We start from the raw sequence: 19,938 nt of genomic DNA, 5'->3' as shown, positions 1-19,938 counted from the left end.
AAAATAAAAAATCAATAGATCTTCCAGCTCCTTGGCTCGCTCTCCCATTAGGTTTACCATCCAAGCAGCCGTGACAGCTCGCGCGTGCTCTCTGTGACAGCAATCGCCTCGCTTGGTGCCCGCAGCTCTCATAGCACGGCTCTGCCACGTGTCCTCAGAAACACAGCTCAGTGGGACATGAGGTGGGTTCATCCTTGCATCAGATCTCTCTCTGGGTCCTCACACCTGAATAACATCGAAGTAAAGCCGTGTGTGGGTTAGATAAGCGGTATCGCAGGAAGGAACGCTTGTGTGGGCAATTATTCTCGCCCCTTCTGCAGGAGCAAATGAGGCACGCTGTATCCAAGCTGGTGTCTGTCTCCACCATGTCCCCATGATGCTTGATTGGTTCCAGTTAATCAGGAAGATTTAGGTTTTCCTTTGTAAAAAGAAGGGGAGAAGCATAGGAAGGAAAGGGTAAAGAAATAGTGATTCTCTTCCCAGTTACATTTCTCCTGTCTGGGGATGGCTCAGCTTATGGATGTTGAGTACCCTGGGCGTTCAGACGGGCATCCCAGTTACACAGACCTGCATAAGGACTCAGTTATTCATCTGTCACCAATCTTCAGTCCCTCAGCATCGACTTCCTTGTGCTGGCACACTACAACCCAAGCCCCATCTCCCCCTGCATGTGCTGTGTCAGGACACGGAGGCTTGGTTTGGGCTGGGGATGAAGCCCAGCTCCGGGTCCGGCTTTGGGATCCTCGGTGAGGACCTGAGGGTCAGCCCCCATCCAGCACGGATCTGGTCACTGCGTGGTTATTTTGTGGGAGGTGAAGGAGGAAACTGGACACACGGACAGATGGATAAGAAGATATTGCTGTCCCCCGGGGCTCCAGCACTTCATCTCCTCTCTGTGCTGTTCCCTGCCGGTCCTGTCCTGGCGTGCGGCAGTGGGAGCACGGGGTGCCAGCAGGGTGCTGATTGCCTTCAGCCAGCCTCTCGTGAGCGTTAATGGGAGCAGGATGTGTGTGGCAGGCAGATAGTGTGCTTCAGACACTCAGGGGCTAGCACCTCCACAACAGCTTGTGTTTGTGTCGCACTTGTACAAATAAGCTGTTTTAAAAGGGTCTGAAATTGCATTATTTCAGCTATTCTGATTTGTATCACAAAATAATGCGGCTGATGCTGCTGAAACTTGATTTCTTCATTGGCCCGGCTTTCTTTCACTCATTTCATCAGCGTGATAGATTTTCTGTTTATTTTATCCTGCAGTTTAACCCTTGCCTGGAGGGTACACGTTACCTGAGGGTTTCCTCGGATGCATCAGCAGGTGATGTGCAAGCCCAGGGCAGGATCCTGCCCTTGCTAATGATCCCAAACACTGCCTGCAGGGAGGAGTCGTGCACCCAGCGTTTCGGCACGAGCTGGGGCCAGACTCTGATCCCCAAATTCAGTGCACAGGGCGATGCAGGGGGAGGATGAGCGCTGTCAGTCCCTCCAGATGCAGGTGGGAGCCGGTGCTTCCTATGGGTGGCTTCAGAGCATTTTGTCTCCAGAGGGATTTCCTCTGGGTCTCGAGGGCTGAGCCACGCACCAGCAGCAGCACTGGGCAGTTCTGCTCAGGAGACTTCTCAGAAACCTCCTGGGAAAATGGTGTTGCTGTGATTGCCTCCGTGTGCTGGAACTGTTAAGTTTTGCCTGGGTTTTGGGGAGGAGCAGCACTTTTCCCAGTGGCCGGTGGGCACTGGTGAAGTCTCTTTTGCAAGACACCTGATCTGTCCGTGGCGGATGGTACCCGGTGAGGAGAAAGCACAGGGCTCTGAGCCGCTCCTTCCAAAACCTCTGTCCTTGGCTAGCACCAAGTATCAGCTCGGATGGGTGCTCAGCCCTGTGTCTGGGCTGCTCCCTTACAAAAGATGGCCTTGATGCTCTGGTGGCATTTTCCATCTGTTGTTATCATGCTCCTCCAAACAAGAGCTGTCTCAGGCAGTTCCTGCCTGGCAGCATTATGGCTCCTATTCATAGCTGCATCCCACTCAGGTGCCAGACCATCTCTGTAGCTGCTTACACCCCTGAGGGTTTGTTTACGCCGCTTCTGAAGGAGGTCGGCGCTCGGAAGGGCTCTGAGAAAGGAGGCATTGAGTTTCAGGAATGCTCTTTGCTCTTCTCTTTTAATTGTTGTCTCTTTCCATAAAATGTTGCAGTTAATAGTTATGGTGATTGGTGTAGCCAATTTGAAAAATAATTACTGCCTGCTTCAAGATTATCTTTCCTCCTAATTAAAATCCCGGACCTCACATATTAAAGGTGTGCTGTTGACACAGCATCCCATGTGCGCCCAGACAACCTCATTTGGATTTACGGAATTAATTAGGTTTTATTTCCATCCCCAGCTGTTCTCTCCTGCACTGGGGATGTGGCCATTGTCTCTGTTGGGCAGTGGTGGGAGAGACGAGAGGGAGATCGTCCCGCACTCCTGCCACAAACGGGTCATTAGAAAGTGTTCCCCAGCACTCACTGGAGGTTTTCCACCTTAATTGTGTAAGAAGCAACTTGCAAGTGCTGTGGTGTGACCTGTGGTATGGTTTGGACATTATATATTAGGTATGGTATCTGTTATTTTCATTCTGAGCATCCGAATTGTCACTGAGCCCCACTGTGATGTTGCAGGAAGGTTTGGAGTGCCCAGTGGGCATGTTGGGTTGTTTTGGCAGATTCCCTTCCTGCTGTGGCTGGGAGGGCTCCTCGGAGTACAGCCCCTATCATTTTTGTCATTCTTAATATATCTTAAAAAAAAAAAAAAAAAGTCAGCATTTCAAGCAGGCTGGGCAGGCACCCCAGTAGCTTGCTGTGGGGTGCCCTCAAACTGAGGGCCGCATCTTCCCCCAGAGCCACCCCCAATGTGACAGCTCCTCCCGGGTGGCTTCCCTGCCACAGGAGGATACCCTAATCCAGCATTAAACAGCTGTGATAACCTCCCATTTCTCTGTGCACATCAGGGGTCTGATGTGATTCCCCTGAAGAAATCGAGGAATCTGTTCCTCAGCTACCTGTGGGGTGAGGCAGTGGCACCACAGCAAGCTTTGCTGTCCCCATAGCTCAATCCCTGGGCAAGCCCAGAAAAGGCCAATGGTGACGCTTATTCTTGCTGTTTTCTCCCCACTTTCTTGCTCCTATTCCATGCTGGGTGCTGAGGAGAGGTGTCAAGCAAGGAGGACGTCCTTCCCCAAACACCGCACTCGTACTTCACTAAAGCTGAGGGCTCCTGGCCAGTCCTGGGGCGTTGGACCCCCATGAACCCACCCCCCCCCCCTTTCTGTGCATGCCTCTGGAATTTGATTCACCAGAAAAGTCAATTTTCCTCTTATCTCACTGAGAACAAGCAAGTACATTTTGTGCCTTGGTTGCTAAATTTTAATGGCTTTCATGAAAAGCTAATTTGCAGGATTATGGCTCTGCTCTCCCGCGGGTTCCTGCTGTCTGAGCCCTGGACCCTCGGGAGCCCAGCGGGAAGCGTGAATGAGGAGCAAGACGTGTCCCGTGTTCAGTCACCTGCACCCAGGCCCTTTGAATTATCCATCACCAATAATCCACTGGCAGACCCCGCGGTGAGGGCTTGAGCAGGCAGCGGCGGCATCAAACATGTTCGGGGAGGAGGGAGCGTGCCTGGGGACCTCTTCCACCCCCCCCAGATCTTCTCCTTTCTGATTTTGCTCCTCGACGGTGCTTTGCCGCTGAGCAAACCAGATAACTTGTCTGTGCAATAACGCGCTGGGCGCTGGAAACTTCTTATTACAAGATGTTGATACTGCAGGAACTTTTATCAGCAGCCCAAAAAATATAGCTGCTGCTCCTTTCTGCTCGTGCATCACTACAGGATGCCTCCTTCCCCTTATCTTTTTGCCATCCCTCATAAAAAGCAGCACAGCTTGCAACAGGGAGCGCATCTAGCTTGTGTATCGTGTGTTGCATATTGCAATGTGTCCAATTGCGTGTTTCATGAACTGATGTTGCAAAGCCTGGCGCCGTGTTTTGATACAGGGCCGCAGAGCGGTGGCTGTGTGCACCACGGGCACCAGAGCAGGTGTGTTTGAGCTCCTTCAGCCTGCTGACCCTTTATTCAAAGGCAAACGTTTTTACAGCCCTGTTGTGTTTACTGTCAGTAAAGTCTTCATTGATCAATGAAAATTGTCAGCTGTGTGTGCGAGTGGCTGCTTCAAGGGGCTGCTGGAGTCTACTTGACGTGTGGATGGTTAGGTCTGAGGTATCGATCCCCTAGGTTGATTGGAAGATAATTGTAGGCTGAAGTACCGAAGGCCAGCGTTGCGAGCAATTTGTTTTTCGTAACGGATTGCCGAGACATGAGATGCTTCAATGCCATAGCAACACGTGTGGTGTAACCGCCAGACAGAGAGCAGGAGATGCTTATTCATGAAGCAATCCCCAGAGAGGCTTTCTTGGCATGGAGAACTCTTCTGCTAGTCAGAAACCTCTCACTTTGAATCACCAATATATCTCGGCCAGAGAGGGGGAAAAAAATTCACAAGAGACGAGCTTTGTGTGCGAGCCCGGCCGCGGGGGCAATAACAGGCTTTCCTCTGCTGTCCTTTTGCAGGTACTGGCTGACCAACAAGGTGCACATCAAGCGACCCACCACCGGCCTCCTCATGTACACCCTGGCCACTCGCTTCTGCAACCGCATCCACCTCTACGGCTTCTGGCCCTTCCCCCTCGACCAGAACCAGCACCCGGTCAAGTACCACTACTACGACAGCCTCAAGTACGGCTACACCTCGCAGGCCAGCCCGCACACCATGCCCTTGGAGTTCAAAGCCTTAAAGACTCTGCACCAGCAGGGAGCCTTGAAGCTGACTGTGGGGGAGTGCGACGGGGCCACCACGTAGGGCGGCCCCCGGCCGCGTTCCTGCAGGCTGCACAACCAGGGCAGGCCGGGGAGGGGGCGGAAAGGCCGAGTGCGGCCTGGCGGGGTTGGTTGTCTTTGTCAACGCGCAGAGCAGCGGCACAAATACATATACGTGGTACCTATATATATTGACCTGAGTATTATAACTGTTTGGTGTTCACCAAGGAAAGGGGCAGGAGAGGCGCGGGAGCATCCGGAGTGGCCGGCCCCGGCGAGACCTCGCGCTCGCTGGGCCGGGAGCGGGCGTTCGACCAACGTCCGAGGCGTGTGGTGGTGACCTTGGTTTTTGAGGGTATGTTAGGTGACGGGTAAACGTGAAGCCGTTTGTCGTGACTGGTCCGAGGTTGGTAGTTAGTTTGTTCGGCCAAGACCGCCTGGTGCGCTGCAGCAAGGCACGTTCTTGGCTCCGTGCTCGTGGCGGGGAGGGAAGGGGCAGGGAGCGGGGTGGGCAGGGAAGGTTTGTTGGCGGCTCTCACAGCTGAGGAACACCCAGCGGGACCCGTCCCCTGCCAGCAGGGACCGGTGCCCAGCAGGGCAGCACACAGATCTGAGCGCAGCACAGCCTTTGGAGAGGCAAGGGAGAAGCCTCCGGGGCTGCAGTATGGTCTCCAGGAGGCGGTGGATGAGCTGGGTGGACAGTTAGGAGGATACTGAGGATGAATTTCCTCATCCTTTCTTAAGGAGAGATATAGAAGGGAAGGAGCAGAGATGCTGGAACGTGGCAGGAAGGTTTTTTGCTGCAAACCAACGCCATTAGTATTGTCTTACTGTGCCCCGGTGTAAGACACTCGACATCTGCCAGGGCTCATGAAAACCATAAGTACATCTAGCTCTTAATTCCCAAAAGCTACCTGTTAAGCAGCCTGACTTCTCTCCCCCTCCAAAAATAACTGCTGAAATATTGCTGATAGGCCTGAGACCCAGCCAAGCAGAAAGACCACAGGACTTCAAGGGACTTTGTCAAGTCTAAATAATTTATTCTCACTTCTCCGCAAGGAGCCAGCACACAGCGCTGCATTACTGAAGTCCTGATCTATCCTTTCTTTCAAGCTCCAATTAGTTGTTGTTCTGAACAGTTAAATAGGATGTCAGATAGCTCTCAATGGGATGCTTGCGTAGTAATGAGCGTCAAAGAAATAATTAATCTTTTCCCATGCTTTTCTGAGAGTACCTAAAATATGAAAAAGTTCTTACAACTGCATTGGCTTTTCTCTAAATTTTGCATTCCTTTTTTGAGGGAAGTAACTAGATTGGTCTGATTAGCTCATTTAATTTTCTGCTTCCATAACCTCCTTGATTCATCTCCTAATTAGCGCTGGGTGCCAGAGTGCAGGTGAGTCCGGGGTTCAGCGAGTGCAATTTGGTTTTAATTTGTGTGCAAGCAAATAATGCACAGCCGAGCCCTGGGCAAGCGTCGCAATGCTTTTGTGGTGAGGTTTCAGCACCTTTGTGCCTCCTCCTACAGTTGTGGTTTTTAAGTTGAAAAGTGTATGTTTTGGGTTTTAAAGTACTTCACATTGCTTCTTTAAAAGCAGAGTGCTTAGAGTGGTAAAAAGAAGAGCTCTCTTTCATGTTTTGGGATGTAGACAGTATGATACCCGTAGGAACCTCCAGCCTGCTAATTAGTGTCAGATGAAGATGCCGAAGATTAAGGTGTAAGCAACATTATAGTGGATAAAAGTGGGCTAATCTGCCACCAGGGGGACGTTTCTTTCCAACTCCAGGAAGTGATTTATTTTATGTATGCTTTTTAAGCCTGTTTTTTTTTTAATTTTTATTGAGTTTAGTGACAGGATAAAGTTAAATCTGGCTGTGAACCTCAGCTTAAGCTGTTGAGTTTTCCTGAGACAGGAGGAGGCAAAGAGTGAAACTGCAAGGTGGAAGTCGTCTGCAGTGCCAAGGAGCATCCCACGATTCAGGAGTGGTTGCTAAATGGGATGATCCCTGGTTTGTCCCGGTACGGAGGAGGGAGAGATGGGGATGAAGCCACAGGACTGCTAAAGCCAACTGTTGTATTGAGGAGCCTGGGCCACGGTACTGATCGCTGTTAGCAAACCTTCTTTTTAAATAAAAATGCAAGAAAATGAAAAAAAAGTGTGATTTTTTTTTGACGTATCAATGTGAGAAGTGGGTTAAGACTGTGAAATGTTAAGCTGGTTAAATATGGAGAAAAGGGAAGAGAGAGGGGGATTTCTGGTGCCCTTGGAGCATCTGGGGCAGAGCCCAAGCAAGGTATAGGCAAATTATCCTGGAGGATGAAATTGCTGGTGGTGTTTCTATTTCCCTATTTTAAATGTATTAAACCAAGAGTGAAGCCCAGCAGCTGCTCAAATCAGTGGCAGAGCTCCCACTTCACCTCGCTGCCATCCAGGTTGGTCCCTGGCACAAGAAGGCAGATGGATGCTCTCCAGGTTCCCGAACTGACACCAGCCGCCCCGGTGCTGCCACGTGGGACTGCAATCAGGCAGCCACCAGATGCCTGGGGACCGGGCTGCTGCTTGGTGGATGCCTTCATGCCAGTTAAGGCTCTCCTGCTGTTGAGAGGAAGACAAAATCCCATATGGATGCCATCCAGGTGCATGTGCTGTGCCGTGAACACGCTGGATGCCCCTTGGCTCTTCACTCCTCCATCCTGCTGCTGCCTCCAGCCCAAACTTGTGGCTCTGGGATGCTTATTTCCCTGCTGTGGGCTAGGAATAAACTTTCAGACCGTAACAAGCAGCTGATGTTAGACCTGGACTTGTAAAATAGAGCTGAATTGGAGTTTCCATGTGGCTGAATCCAGAGCTAGGGCTGTGTTTGTATTGCTGTGGCACTGGTCCAGGGATGCTCCTATCCAAGTGCAATGCCCTTTCCATCCTTGTGTGCCTCCTGTCTGTTCTTTCCTCACCACAGCTTGCAGATAAGGGTCTCGACTGCTCAGCCAAGCCACAGCCAAAAGCACAGCTGTCTGGATTGCCTTTCTTTTTAATCTTGGTTGGCTTTGTTACATCCCAGCCTTCTGATCTGCCACATGCTCGGAAGCCAGCCCGGGGATAAGAAGTGGCCTCGCCCTCTGATGCCCAGCAAGTGAGCTTGTGCTTTCCTCTCCCTTTGATTGCTCCAGTGATTTTCTTCCCTGCTGAACGAAGCTCAAGAAACAAGTCTGCCATTACCAACCCAAAACCGGGGCTTGTCCAGCCTGAGGAATGGCCCTGCAGGAGAGGTTTAACTCGGCTCTGGCTGCGCTTGTCCCTTGGGGCTGTGCCGAGGGGGATGCATGGCACAGAGCTTTCTGTTCCTGCTACAAAAATACACATACACCGCTGTGGATGCTGCTCTCAGAGGGGCTGTCTTGCCCACACCTCATACTGGCACAGGGTACGGCTCCTCTGGTCAAGCTGCAGTCTGTGCAAAGGTCAATGATTCCAAGATCCCGTCTAATTAATGCAATTTATTAATTTAATTCAATGCTGCCTGCTCTAACAGTGACTTGCATTTGCCCAGGTGAGTTGCAGTGGCTTCTGTGAACTCCATCTGCCTAAGGTGTTTTTTTAGTGCTGAAAAACAACTGAATGTGTTTTTGAGACGCTGCTCTTGCGAACCTGACAGACACGATGTTTTGTTTTGAAGGTGTGATGAAAATTGTTTTCAGTTTTACACTGTTTTGGATGCTGCTTGGGAACAACACTGAGAGCGGTGGACTTCAGTCAGTCTGTTTTATAATGGTATGAATGGTTTCAGTTGGCCCAAACACAGATTCATTTTTAATTTTGTGCAAAAGTTTTAAAAATGTTTCACCATCTGCAGATCTTGTTATACAGATGATATTTTTTGACCATCATCCCTTCTAAAAAATGTAAGCTACTCAATTTCATGCTAGAGAGGCTTGAAAATATGGAAATTAAAGCTTAAATCTCTGACATCCCCACTGGGATGGCAAGGACATGGTTTACTTCAGAGTGCTTCTCGGCATCAGGAGCCAAAAGCAGGTGTGTCACCTTGGTCTCCGGTGTGGTGCCTCCTTACACCACACGTTGTTCAGCCCGTTCAGTGTTTTGGTTGCTTTCCTCATTGGATTTCTCACATTTATGAGTTCATCAGCAAAATATCACCCTGTGGCAGGCCCAGGCAGAGGAGCAGCTTAGGCTCCAGGCTAGAGAGGCCACCACCACCGGGGAATGGACTACATGCCTGATTTTCCACTAGCAGAGAGTAGATCATCATCCATTTTTGCAAAGAAAAAACTGAGAGAGACTGGACACAGGTCTGAATGCTAACCAAAACACCCAGGAGTAGCAGCATCGAGGCATTTGGCAATAAGCTCCTTTTCCAGCTGGAATCACCCCTGTTCAGCTCCACCAAACCTAGCCCCACGCATGAGCAAAGCGTTGCATGCCGATTACATGCACGATCCAGCTGAAGGCAGACGCATGTAGCTGCTTAACAGCATCTCCAAGCGAATCTGTGAGCATTTCTGCAGGAATCACAGTCAGCTCCAACAAACCCTTCCTACAGTGATGCTCTCACAACTTTGGGTCAAGCACAAACACAAAATAGCACCACAGAGGGAAATATCTTCCACCCAGTGTGAGGATCCCCAGCACCCAGCCAGCAGCAGCTATCTCCAACCCTCTAAAAAGAGAGGCACGGGGCAGAAGGACGCTCACCCCAGGGATGGCCTGGGGTCCCCATCCCGTGCAAGGTGTGACAGCAAAACCCAAGCCATGCTTCTACGGAGGGAGCATTGCTTATCCCAGCATCATAGGGATGGGCTGGGGGCTGGTACAGGGTGTGCTAGCCTCCCAGACCCTATAAATAAAATAAAATAAAATTAAAATAAAATAAAGAGTACAAAAAAGTATAAAATAAAAACTATAAAATAAAATATAAAATGAAAATAAACAATGTGCCTGTTCCTTATATAGCTTAAGATGAGCACCCAGCTCTCCTTTAAGACTGCACAGTGCAGGCACTGAATTTACTTCTCATGTGCTCTGGCCAGGACTGAGCTCTCTCTCTGGCATTGCATCCATGACAAAAGCACGGGGTTTGAGCAAGGATTAGGCACCAGGAAAACCAGCATCCTCCAACCCCTAAAGCCATCCAGGGGGAGGCTGTCATCCCCCCCGAAAGCGCCTGGCCAGACGAAACCAGCCGGCGCTGCTGGAGGAGCACAGCCAGCAATAAAAGCTAAGTCCTCCGTGTTGAAATGGTGGCAGGCCAGCTGATACTAATCCTGTGCCTCCTGCAAACAAAACCTCCCGGGCGTTGTGAAATATCCGCGGCTATTTGCTGGTTTGGTTGCCTGGAGAAATCCCTCCAGCGAGCGCCGACGAAGCACGCCGTGTTCTTGCACGACCCAGGCGGCAGAGGTTAAAGCACATTACAGGAGTGTAATGGGTTTTGTAACTAGCGCTCTGGAAAGCCTAACACACTGCTTTCTAGAAAATGTTCCAATTTAAGCTTCAGCAGGAACCACAGAGCAAGGAAAATATTATGCTTGGCCCATCAGTCTTGTGGCGTCTTGCTGTACATGTTCCAGATGAACTTGCTTAACTGGGCTCGTGTCTGGAAATGACTTTGGATGGGAGGTTGCTAGAAAAGAGGAGCGGTGGCGTGCTCTATTCCTGGACCGCAGATTAGCGCTCCATATGGGTGCAGAGCCAAAGCATATGGACCCGCATCTGCTAGGCAGGCCCGGCCTGGCCTCATGGATGGTTTGTAACGCGCATAGATTCATCCAGATTTGGGCTTCCTCCAAAGCAAGAGCCGAGCCAATGACTCAAATATTGTGTAAAACCATTGAAACTAATGGCACTAAACAACAGTCATTTGTCTCCGGTTTCATTTCACTTGCTGTAAAATAATGAGTTAGTTACGGGGGTGGGCGAATGTTGTGTTGTGGATGCGAGCTTTGAAGGAAGCATGGTGAAAAGAAAACAAAACAAAAACCGTCTCCGTTATTCTGTATCAAATTACTGCAATGTATTATTCCCCGGAAAGTAAGCTGTGTCCTTCGAATTCATAACATGGCATTTATGCTCCATCTGTGATCAGATTTAGACACTTGCAAGCATAATTTAGGAAACCTTCAATGACAAACATAAGAAAGCTGGAGAAAGGACGCTTGAAGTTCCTCTGTAACTAAGACAACTGCAGAACAAATTGACTTTGTTCCTACAAGGTCCATATTAACCACAAGCCCTGGGCTTATGGTTTGTTTGTTTGTTTTGTTTTCTTTTAAGCAGATTATGAGCACCCAAAGTCTGCAGACCCTATTATGCATTGTCAGTCCGTGCATCGAGGAGCCGTTGTGTGGTGGGACTCAGGATGAAGTCAATAAGAGGCATCCACCAAGCCCAGCGGCACCGCAACTTCATCCACCACCTCAGAAGGTCTCCTCAAAGGCTGGACCTTGGCAGCTCCGTTTCAGGCACCATGGTGGAAAATTTCTGCCGGATTTTTCTGCCGAACCGGGTGGGACACGTGAGGAAAGCCGTGGGAAGGCCGTCTGACCGCCAAGGGGATGCGCCGCTGCGGCAGCGCCTGGGAGGGTTCACAGCGGCTAGGAAAACCTCTCTCCGCTAAAGAAATTAATTGCCATGCATGTTAGTTCTGTGGTTTGGGGAAATGACTGCGGCCTGATTTCCTTCAGCGCTTTTACTCCTGGCTGGAGACCAGGGGAGCTGCTGAGGTTGCTGACTTAAGGCACCGTAACAAATGCCTCGAAATGACTGGGCAGACGTTATGGTTCGTGACCTGTGGGTCTCACCTGCCTTCAGTACGGGGTTCATGGCGTTTTTCTGGTGACTTTATGGAATAAAGGGTAGATTTACAGGCACACAGGTGTGCTCCCAGGCTTTCCAGAGAGAGCAGGAGGCCACGAATTCCTTGGCTGAGAACCGCTGGAGACGCCAGGCAGCTTGGAACATCCCGTGGTTTATTTTTGGAAGAAGTCAGTCATTTTGGTAACTGCAAGTGATAAATGAAATGCAATTAGGGGTGGAGAGAAGGTATTACATGTGTGCTGGAATAGTTGTTGTTTCCTTTCCAAGGATCTGGCAGAAATGTGGACGTCTGCGGGTGCTGCAGGGCAATGGGGGCAGAGAGGAGGAGCTGCAGGGGCGCTGAGTTATTTATGGCTTTAATGTGGAACAGGGTATGGAAACACTTGCATCTGTGATATGTCTTTTATGGTCCTCCCGAGGTTTTAATTAAAAACGCAATAAAAGCATGTCTGTAGGAAAACAGGATGCTTTAATAATCATCTGCTATAAATTTATTTTATTTTTTTTTTCTGTGCGGGGGGGAGAAAATCAAAGAACAATTGTTCGAACGGAGGCGTTCAGGACACTGAGCTCATATGGAAAAATAAGCCGTGTCGGAAAGGTTTTCCTGTTAGGAAGCACGTGCTGCACAAGACAAAGAAGTGCAGGGGATGTCTGTGGAGGCACGGAGCTGTCGGAGAGCTCGGCCACCAGGCAGGCGTGCGGGGGGCTGCGGAGGGTGCTGGGGTGCGGGCTGGGACGGCCTGGGCACAGCTCGGAGGGGTCTCAGTTTCCCAGATGATACAGCACGGAGCGCTTTGTGCTGGTGGCAGATGTCTCGAAACTGTTTTCAGCAGCACCTGTTGCCTCTGATGGAGGGAGCGTGGCCATGGGAGGTAATGAGGCCCGGAGAGGATGCTGCAGGGCACGCAGGCACCGTCTCTGGATGTTTTAAAGGGCTTGCATGACTTTGGGGTAAGTCTTGGCTATAGGAGGGACCAGAGCTTTGCCACCCATTGCTGCAGATGCCCAAACCCATAAAGAAGCAAACGCAGAGAATATCTGCGAGCTGCACGCCCCTTGTGTGCGCATTTCTCAGCAGAGAAGGCAGCAGCCTCGGTGCACGCCGAGCCAAGCAGGCACCCCGGTACCCCAGCACCTGGCTGCCTTCAGACCTGAGATTTTCCTGTTTGTCCCATTTAGCCAGCCTTTTGCAGGAAACAGACTACCGAAACCCCAAAATGGTCCTCATTGTTCAGGCAGAAACATCCTGGGTGGGTTTTCGCTCTGCCTTCCAGGTGAATTCAATGAAAGCCCACAACAGCCGTGGCTCCAAGCAGCCCCCGAGGACCAAGGTTCACTGAGCCTGCAGTTTAAACGGAGATTAGCTTCTAAAATTTAATGAGAAACTCTGTGAAAACAGAGTCCCAAGGATAAAACAACAACTAAAAAAAATAAAAAAGAAGCCATTGAATACCCATCCAATTAGGGCTTCCAACTGATCCTCATTAAACATCCACTCCTGACATTTGACAGTGCAGTTTAGATTAGAGCTGTGAAAAATCCCCTCGAAAAGGCTGATTGACATTTTGCAGAGCAGTGTTTTCATAGCAAAACTAATGGCTTGAAACCCCGAGCTTTTACCTGAACGTGGAAAAAAAAAAAAAAAAGCCTCCTGGGCACGGCGGAGGGGTAATGGAGAGCTGGCTGGTGGCGAAGCTCCTGGCGACCACGCTCGGGGCCGCAATGAGCACAGGCAACCCCTGGCCTTGGATCTCCGCACGTAGGGCCCTTGAAAGGGAGCATTTAATAAGATACAGAAGCCGGGATTTTTTGGCTGAGCTGAATATGAAATCACCATGGCAACCTTTCTTCTGAGGTGATCCGAGTCAGGTAGCAACAGCAGAGACGAGTTAAAGGTCATCCCTGCAGAGGAAGACGGGCATTGATGAAGCACTTTAACAGGTCCCCGGGGAGGTGGCATCTCAGAGCCACCCAGAGGGCTCGACCACATCCTTGAAGGGAAAGAAATCCGAGCGCGGCAGTTATTTGGGATGCTCACGGCCCAGAAGCCAGCAGTGTCTACCGGGTGGTTGGCAGCACCAAGACAGCACTTCTGCAAGGGCTGAGGAGCCACAGAAAGACCAGGGTGAACCCCGTGGCCCTCACTTAGCAGCTCGGGTTGGGAGCCAGGGAAAACCTTTGCAAGCCTCCTTTCCCCTGCTCTCGAGCGGAGGAAAATTCTACATGCGAGAAAAGAGCACTCCAGCGAGGAGATACGGAGAGAAAAACATTTGGAGAATAATCTAAGACTAATTGCAAACTGATTTTCGCTGGGACTTGCGCTTCCAAATGCCCGAGGATCTCGGCGAAATATCCACCCCCCCCTCCGATGAAGGGCTCAGAGCAGTCGTGACGATGCGCCAATGCCATTATCTTCACTTCACAGATAAAGGGAACAGAGGCGTGGAGGCTTCGCCAGCGTTTCCACAGCTAAAGCCCGGCACTTGGAGAGGCAGCCTGGTATTCAGCGCAGGCCGGTGCCCTGTGTTTCTGCAAACCCTGCAGCCAAGGGCTCACGTACGGCCTTTGGGGTGGTTTAAGTGACTCACCACAGAGCAGACAGCGAGGTAGTGGCAGGGCCAGAGGGAAAATCCCGGCTTTTCTGGCCCTTTGATCCGCTCCTTTTGCCATGGAGCTACCAAAAAGCCCTCTCCTGATGGCAGCTGTGGGAGAGAGGTGTGCGACAGGGCTCTGCCTGCCCTCGGCGTGCAGCAGGTTTGGGGATGCTCATCCTGAGACCCATGTGCCCCACGCCGGGCTCTGGGGACAACGTGTGGCTGACGTGGGGCAGCCTGATGCTGGCCACGGCTCGGGGAGGCAGAACAGGGCTGTCTGGGGACGTTTCTGCTGGGAAGGGGGAGCAAGCTCTGGAGCTGGTAGCCCCCCGAGCTCAACCTTCCCCCCAAATCAGGAAATTATTTCAGAACAATGCCTGTGGGAATCTCTCTATATGCCATCTATTTTTAATTGTGTTATTTTTCTCTGCTTCTCGGGGTCTTTTTTCAAGCTTTTTCCCTGTAACCATGAGGGCTAGAAGCTCGCAGCTTTTGTTGTATTAATGAAAGCGGAGCATCTCAAATAATCTCGAGTTCAAGAGCTGTGACTTCAAAAACCCTACGTATCATATGACTGGTGAAAAAACGTTGTGCGAGCTCCCAGCACTGCTCTCCCCCATCTCTGCGGAGCTCAGCTGTTCCCCACAGCTCACAGCCCACTCTCAGCCGTAACTTTCTTTCATCTGCACCACGGCTTGCGGCTCTGGGTCAGCACCTTCACAGTCAGAAACCGGGTGAAAAAACCTCCTCTGGGTAAGCCTGACGGCTGGGAGAGGGACCAGAGATTCGGGAGGTTTTCGGAGCTCAGTCTCACTGCTTTATTTCTGGGAGGAGAGACCGGAGCTGGCACCAGGAGGATGTTGGCTGGAGACGATGGAGAGCACGAGGACCTCGGGGCAGATGGGGCACAGACGCCCACGTGGGATGAATTTCAGTGTTGTTCGCAGGCAGGGAGCCACAGGGCAGCATGAAATGCCCGCAGAGCTCTCCCCGTGCTGGCGCCAAGCACGGCGTTACGCAACTGGTCTGTGCCTCTTTCCCGAAATGGGGACAAAATGACCCATTCTGCTCCACTCAGCAGAAGGGGCAGCCTGCACCTTCCTCGGCCATTAGGAGCTGGAGCCGCCGTCCGACTTGTCATCACGGCCGCTCTAATTTGAGCTAATGACTGGGAAACTCATCGCTGATTACAGGGCAGTGCCAGTCTCCTAGCTGCGGGCACGCAGGCGCTACAGAAAAACGCCCCCCTCCTCGGCATGGGGGGGATAATATTTCATAACATTGCCAAAATGGACCTCAGCCATTTATTTTGACAGCTGTAGCTTTAATTATTAATGCTTAGATTTCACAATGTGCTGGTAAATGGACTGCAAGACATTTCATGAAAAAAGAATGAAGTCTTGCAGTGGGCTCACTGTAATAAACCAGGAGGGAGAAAGGTGGAAACGTGGCACCAAAGGACCCGGCCTAGCAACGAGACCGCAAGGAGAAGCTGTTTCCTTGTGGAAACCTTGGTATTTACCATAAAGCCGAATGCAGACAGATCAGAACTCTGAGGCAGGACACAAATTTGCCCATTTCTAAGAGCACAGGCTTGTTGCAGGAGGGAGAGGATCTGTGAGCAGGGAAATCAGTGAGCTACGTGCCTTCACTGCTCTAATCCCATCCTACTCACCAGACGGGGACAGAGCATTTTCCCCCTGCAGAGCCCTGCGCTGCCTTGGTATTTGCTTTCCTTGGGAATGAAGATGAAAGCCACAATTTTCGCGGAAGAGAAACGGCACAAATGCACGTATTCAGAAAAAGTGTGATTTAGAAAGGCTTAAAAGCTTTCGGCCCGGCCAGTGTTCAGCGCGTTGCTGAATTGCTCCCCTGGCATCACAGCCTGGATGTGCCGTGCCGTTGTGCTCCTCCACGATTTCCTATGGGCCCGTGAGGCTCCTCGCAGGTTAGGTAAACCTGCCCCAAACGTGCAGCCTGGATCTTCTTGGTATGATTTGATTTTCCTTTTTTTTCTTTTTTTTTTCTTTTTTTCCAGTGAAAAACATCAGCCAAAATCTCACTGCTCCTATGGCAAATCTGAAGTATTCTTGAAATTGAAAATTTCATCAAAAATATATACTTAATGGGATTTTTTTTTTCCTGGTTCTCCTAGGCAGGCCTTAAAACTCGTGTGAACTTGAGAGTAATTTCACATCTCTGCTGCAGTTCTTCATTTTCCAAAGGAGGAGAACAACAATAGCCCACCTTGTTACAGATCTTGGAGATAAATTACTGGAGAACATTAAATAAGAGCTCGCTGTTATACCAGGGAGCATTCGAGGTCTTGCCGTTCTCCTGTGAGGTTGGATGTGCTCTATAACTGACGCTTGATTAATCTGTGCGCATCACGGAGGCTGTCCCAGGGACGCTGCAATCATTACTTCGGTATCGGTCTGAGGGGACCCATCACTTCCGAGGTGGTTTTAAAGAGGAACCTGAAATGAGCTGAGACTTAACACCTGCCCATCGAGAGAAGATAGATGTAAAAACTAAACGGGTATCTCAGGCAGGGGGGCAGGCTAATCCCCAGCAGGGTCCGTTTGCTCGGGTGGGTTTTTAACACAGCAACTGGGCTAGACTTTGCACGTGTTAACATAAAATATAAGTCTTTGAGATAGGCACTGAGGAGATGTCCCTGCTCTGGGACTTTCCTCCTGCAGGTCACGCTGCTCTTTGCATGGGATATCCCATTGCATACAGGCTGCAGGCAGAGTTGCAAGTCCCACCAGGTGTTTTCTGTGGCCGTGTTGTGTTGATGCAAACGCTTGCAGAACGCGCAGGGCAGAGGAAACTCAGCCCAGCACTCACAGAGCATTTTGCAAAGAGGATTAGGAGCTGTGGGGGGATGATTATTATCATTAACGACGTCGGGAGGGAGGCGAGCGGGAACTCGGCATTCGGTATTTGGACAAAAGCCACAGGGTCCAGATTTGCACTCGAGTTCTGCAAAACGTTCTGCACTGAGGCTTAGAAAGAAAGCAAAGTAAAATGTTTATTATACTAATAATTCTTTAGTTACTGTCAAGACAGGTGAAGAGGGTGTCTAACGCTTGCTCCCCTGCTAATGCTTTGGCAATTCCACATGCCAAAAAGACTGATGAGAAGATGCAGCTTGCACAGAGGAAGCAGCAGGCTTTGTGTTGCTGAACAGAAAGGGCTAAAACTGCACAAACCTGCTGCCGAAGTGTTTGTGCAGTTAGCACATGTCCTCCTCGGCCTGGAATCCAGTGCTCAGCCTCTCCAGCAGCAAAGGCACCCGGGAGGCCACGAGCAGGCAGCTCCGGGTGCTCGAGAGCCTCCTCGCCGTGCCTCCGAGGGTCTCAGCCGCAGCTCCTGGGCCTGTGCCAGGTCTCATTTCAAGGCTGTAAGAGGCGGAGGGGTGTGCACGGACGTGCCCGCTGAAATACGCAAATTAACTAGAGGACGGCCTTATATGAAACAGAAAGAACCAACAAAGAGGCAAGCAAGCTGAATTTGGGGCCTTTTCAAATCCTTTTATGACCAGGTTTGGGTCTCTGGGTGCGTGGGAGCCGCCTCAGGCCATCTCCATCCCCACCCCGCACCCTCCGGGCTGGTTCCCCCATCTCGGGGACGCTCGCAGGGCTTGGCGACTCCGACTTCAACCTGCAGTTCTGAACCCGGGAAATGTAGGTCACTAATCTTCGGCGTGACCCAGATTCACAGCTCCAAGCAAGCCCCCTTTGCCAGTGCTGATGTTTCCCAGCTTCAGGTTGGATCTAGAATACACACAGGCGGATGGATGCCCTGCTTTGCTGGGCTGTTTGGGGAGGGAGGGCACGGCCGTGCACAGGCAGGTGCTGCACAAATCAGCCCCGTGCTGCACGGAGAAGGATAGATAACAAAAGGAATTTTAACATTTCTACTATCTCTCTATTCTTTCTATCTTTCTAGTATGTTGAACAGGGCGGGGAAAAAAAAAAAACCTCTGGCAGGTGCTTTTCGTGAATAAAGGAATATGCAGTGTTTCATATGCTTTATCCTTTTCTTTTTTTTTATCAAAGTGCCAGTTCCACTGATCCCTTCAGTCTTTATCTTCACTCCATCCATCATGTTACCTCAATACCCAGAATATCTTTAGTCTTGAGAAAATATGAATAATAGCAGCTGGATTTTGCCCATAGGGAAAAGGGAAAAGCCTTCGCTACGTTCCCCAGGCTTGGGAGGACATTTAAAACACTGCTAGACAATTGATAGGTAAACCCTTCTAGAAGTAAAACAAGAGGAAAGAGATAAAATAGTCTGAAGGAAAAGGAATAAGGTGAAAAGTGGGGGAAAAAAGGAAAGGGAAATTTTTGTATGGACAAGATACGGAAAAGCCACCACTCCTGGTGACACTTCCCATCAACAGCTTGCAGGGGCTGCCCAGGGGGAGCTGTGTTTGTGGCTGGTTTCCTCTCATTATCAGCTGGTGAGAGACAGGTCGGGCACCTCGGTTTGATTTAGGACCAGCACCCATCGTGGAGGACTGATACAGCACCGAGGGCCAGGCTCAGACCCAGCTGCAGAACCCGGCTGGGCACCACGCACCACTTCTCCCCATCACACCTTGTTTAATTTTGGGTCCCGTGCCTCGTGTATGAATGTAGGTCATTGTTTACACCATGTCTCGGTGAACTGTGAAATCTCAGCCGAGCCTCTTGTCTTATGTGCAAGAGGATTTTCTCACCTCCCATTGCTCCGGGCTGCTGCTGCTTTGAGTTCTTCCACTGCAGCAAGCCTGTGCTCCCAGCAAGTGTCAGCAAAACTCATAGCAGCAGTGACTGCAGGCTGCGGACATCCCCAGGGAGAAAGGGTAGTCGCAAAGCCCAGCGTCTCGTGTCAGCACCCCTATGGGATCTCCCATCTGCCATCCCCGATGCCATTCAAGTGCCTCTTTAGTGGGTCTCCCTTCGGTGTGCTGGGGTGACAAGAAAATCAATGTCTTGTGTACACCAGGCATTGATATTCTTAAAATCAGTGGAATAACTGCACATTGTATTGGTGGCGATCCAATCGTTCTGGCCTTTTATTGCTGCAGGGGGCAAAAGAAAGAAGCAAAACAAAGCGTCCACGTAGCGAGAACAAAACAAGGGCTCAATGCCCAGGCGCTGGCATCGCACTAAATCCACTCCAGCCTCCCCTGGCCTTCAGCAGCACCTCAGCTAAGCCAGCTGTGTTTTTGGCAGGAACCCTTCCTCCTCCCTTTGCTAGCGGTCAGCACACACTTCACTGAAGCCTAATGCAGGCTGCTCAACATGGGGCTTGAAACCCCCCTGGGCGCTCAGAAGTGCCACGCCGCATTTCCCAGCGCCCGCTGATGAGAGCTGGCCAACAAAACACGACAAAGAGCTGGCTGGATCCATAGGGTGAGGAGATTTAATGTACTGCCCGCGCTAAATGTCTAGCGGCAGGGTCTGAGCTGACCTCCACAATGGCCAGCGCTGCAGAAATGAGTTTGTTCCCTGCACTTTCCTGCCTCCATCCCAACAGGATGCCAAGGACGTGCTTTGCTCCGTGTTAAATAAGAGTAGTGCAAAGCAGGGCTCTTGGACCTCACATTTTTTGGGGGGGAGTCGGAGAAATGGGGTGAAAAATTTCAGTGCTGCAAAGCCCCCCCTGCTAA

At 50.7% G+C, this 19,938-nt stretch overlaps 1 protein-coding gene across 1 annotated transcript in view; it reads left to right on the top strand.

Moving 5' to 3' along the window:
* Positions 1-7,000, top strand: part of ST8SIA2 (ST8 alpha-N-acetyl-neuraminide alpha-2,8-sialyltransferase 2) — a 28,721-nt gene extending 21,721 nt beyond the window's left edge. Inside the window, exon 6 of the mRNA XM_083849904.1 lies at positions 4,598-7,000. Within this exon, the coding sequence (XP_083706030.1) occupies positions 4,598-4,886 (289 nt within the window). The 3' untranslated portion in view covers positions 4,887-7,000. The remainder of the gene's footprint in view (positions 1-4,597) is intronic.
* Positions 7,001-19,938: the final 12,938 nt, after the last annotated feature.

Source organism: Anser anser (genome assembly GCF_964211835.1).
Source record: "Anser anser genome assembly, chromosome: 10".
In the NCBI taxonomy this organism is placed as follows: Eukaryota; Metazoa; Chordata; class Aves; order Anseriformes; family Anatidae; genus Anser; species Anser anser.
This window is presented reverse-complemented; position numbering and strand designations above follow the sequence as displayed.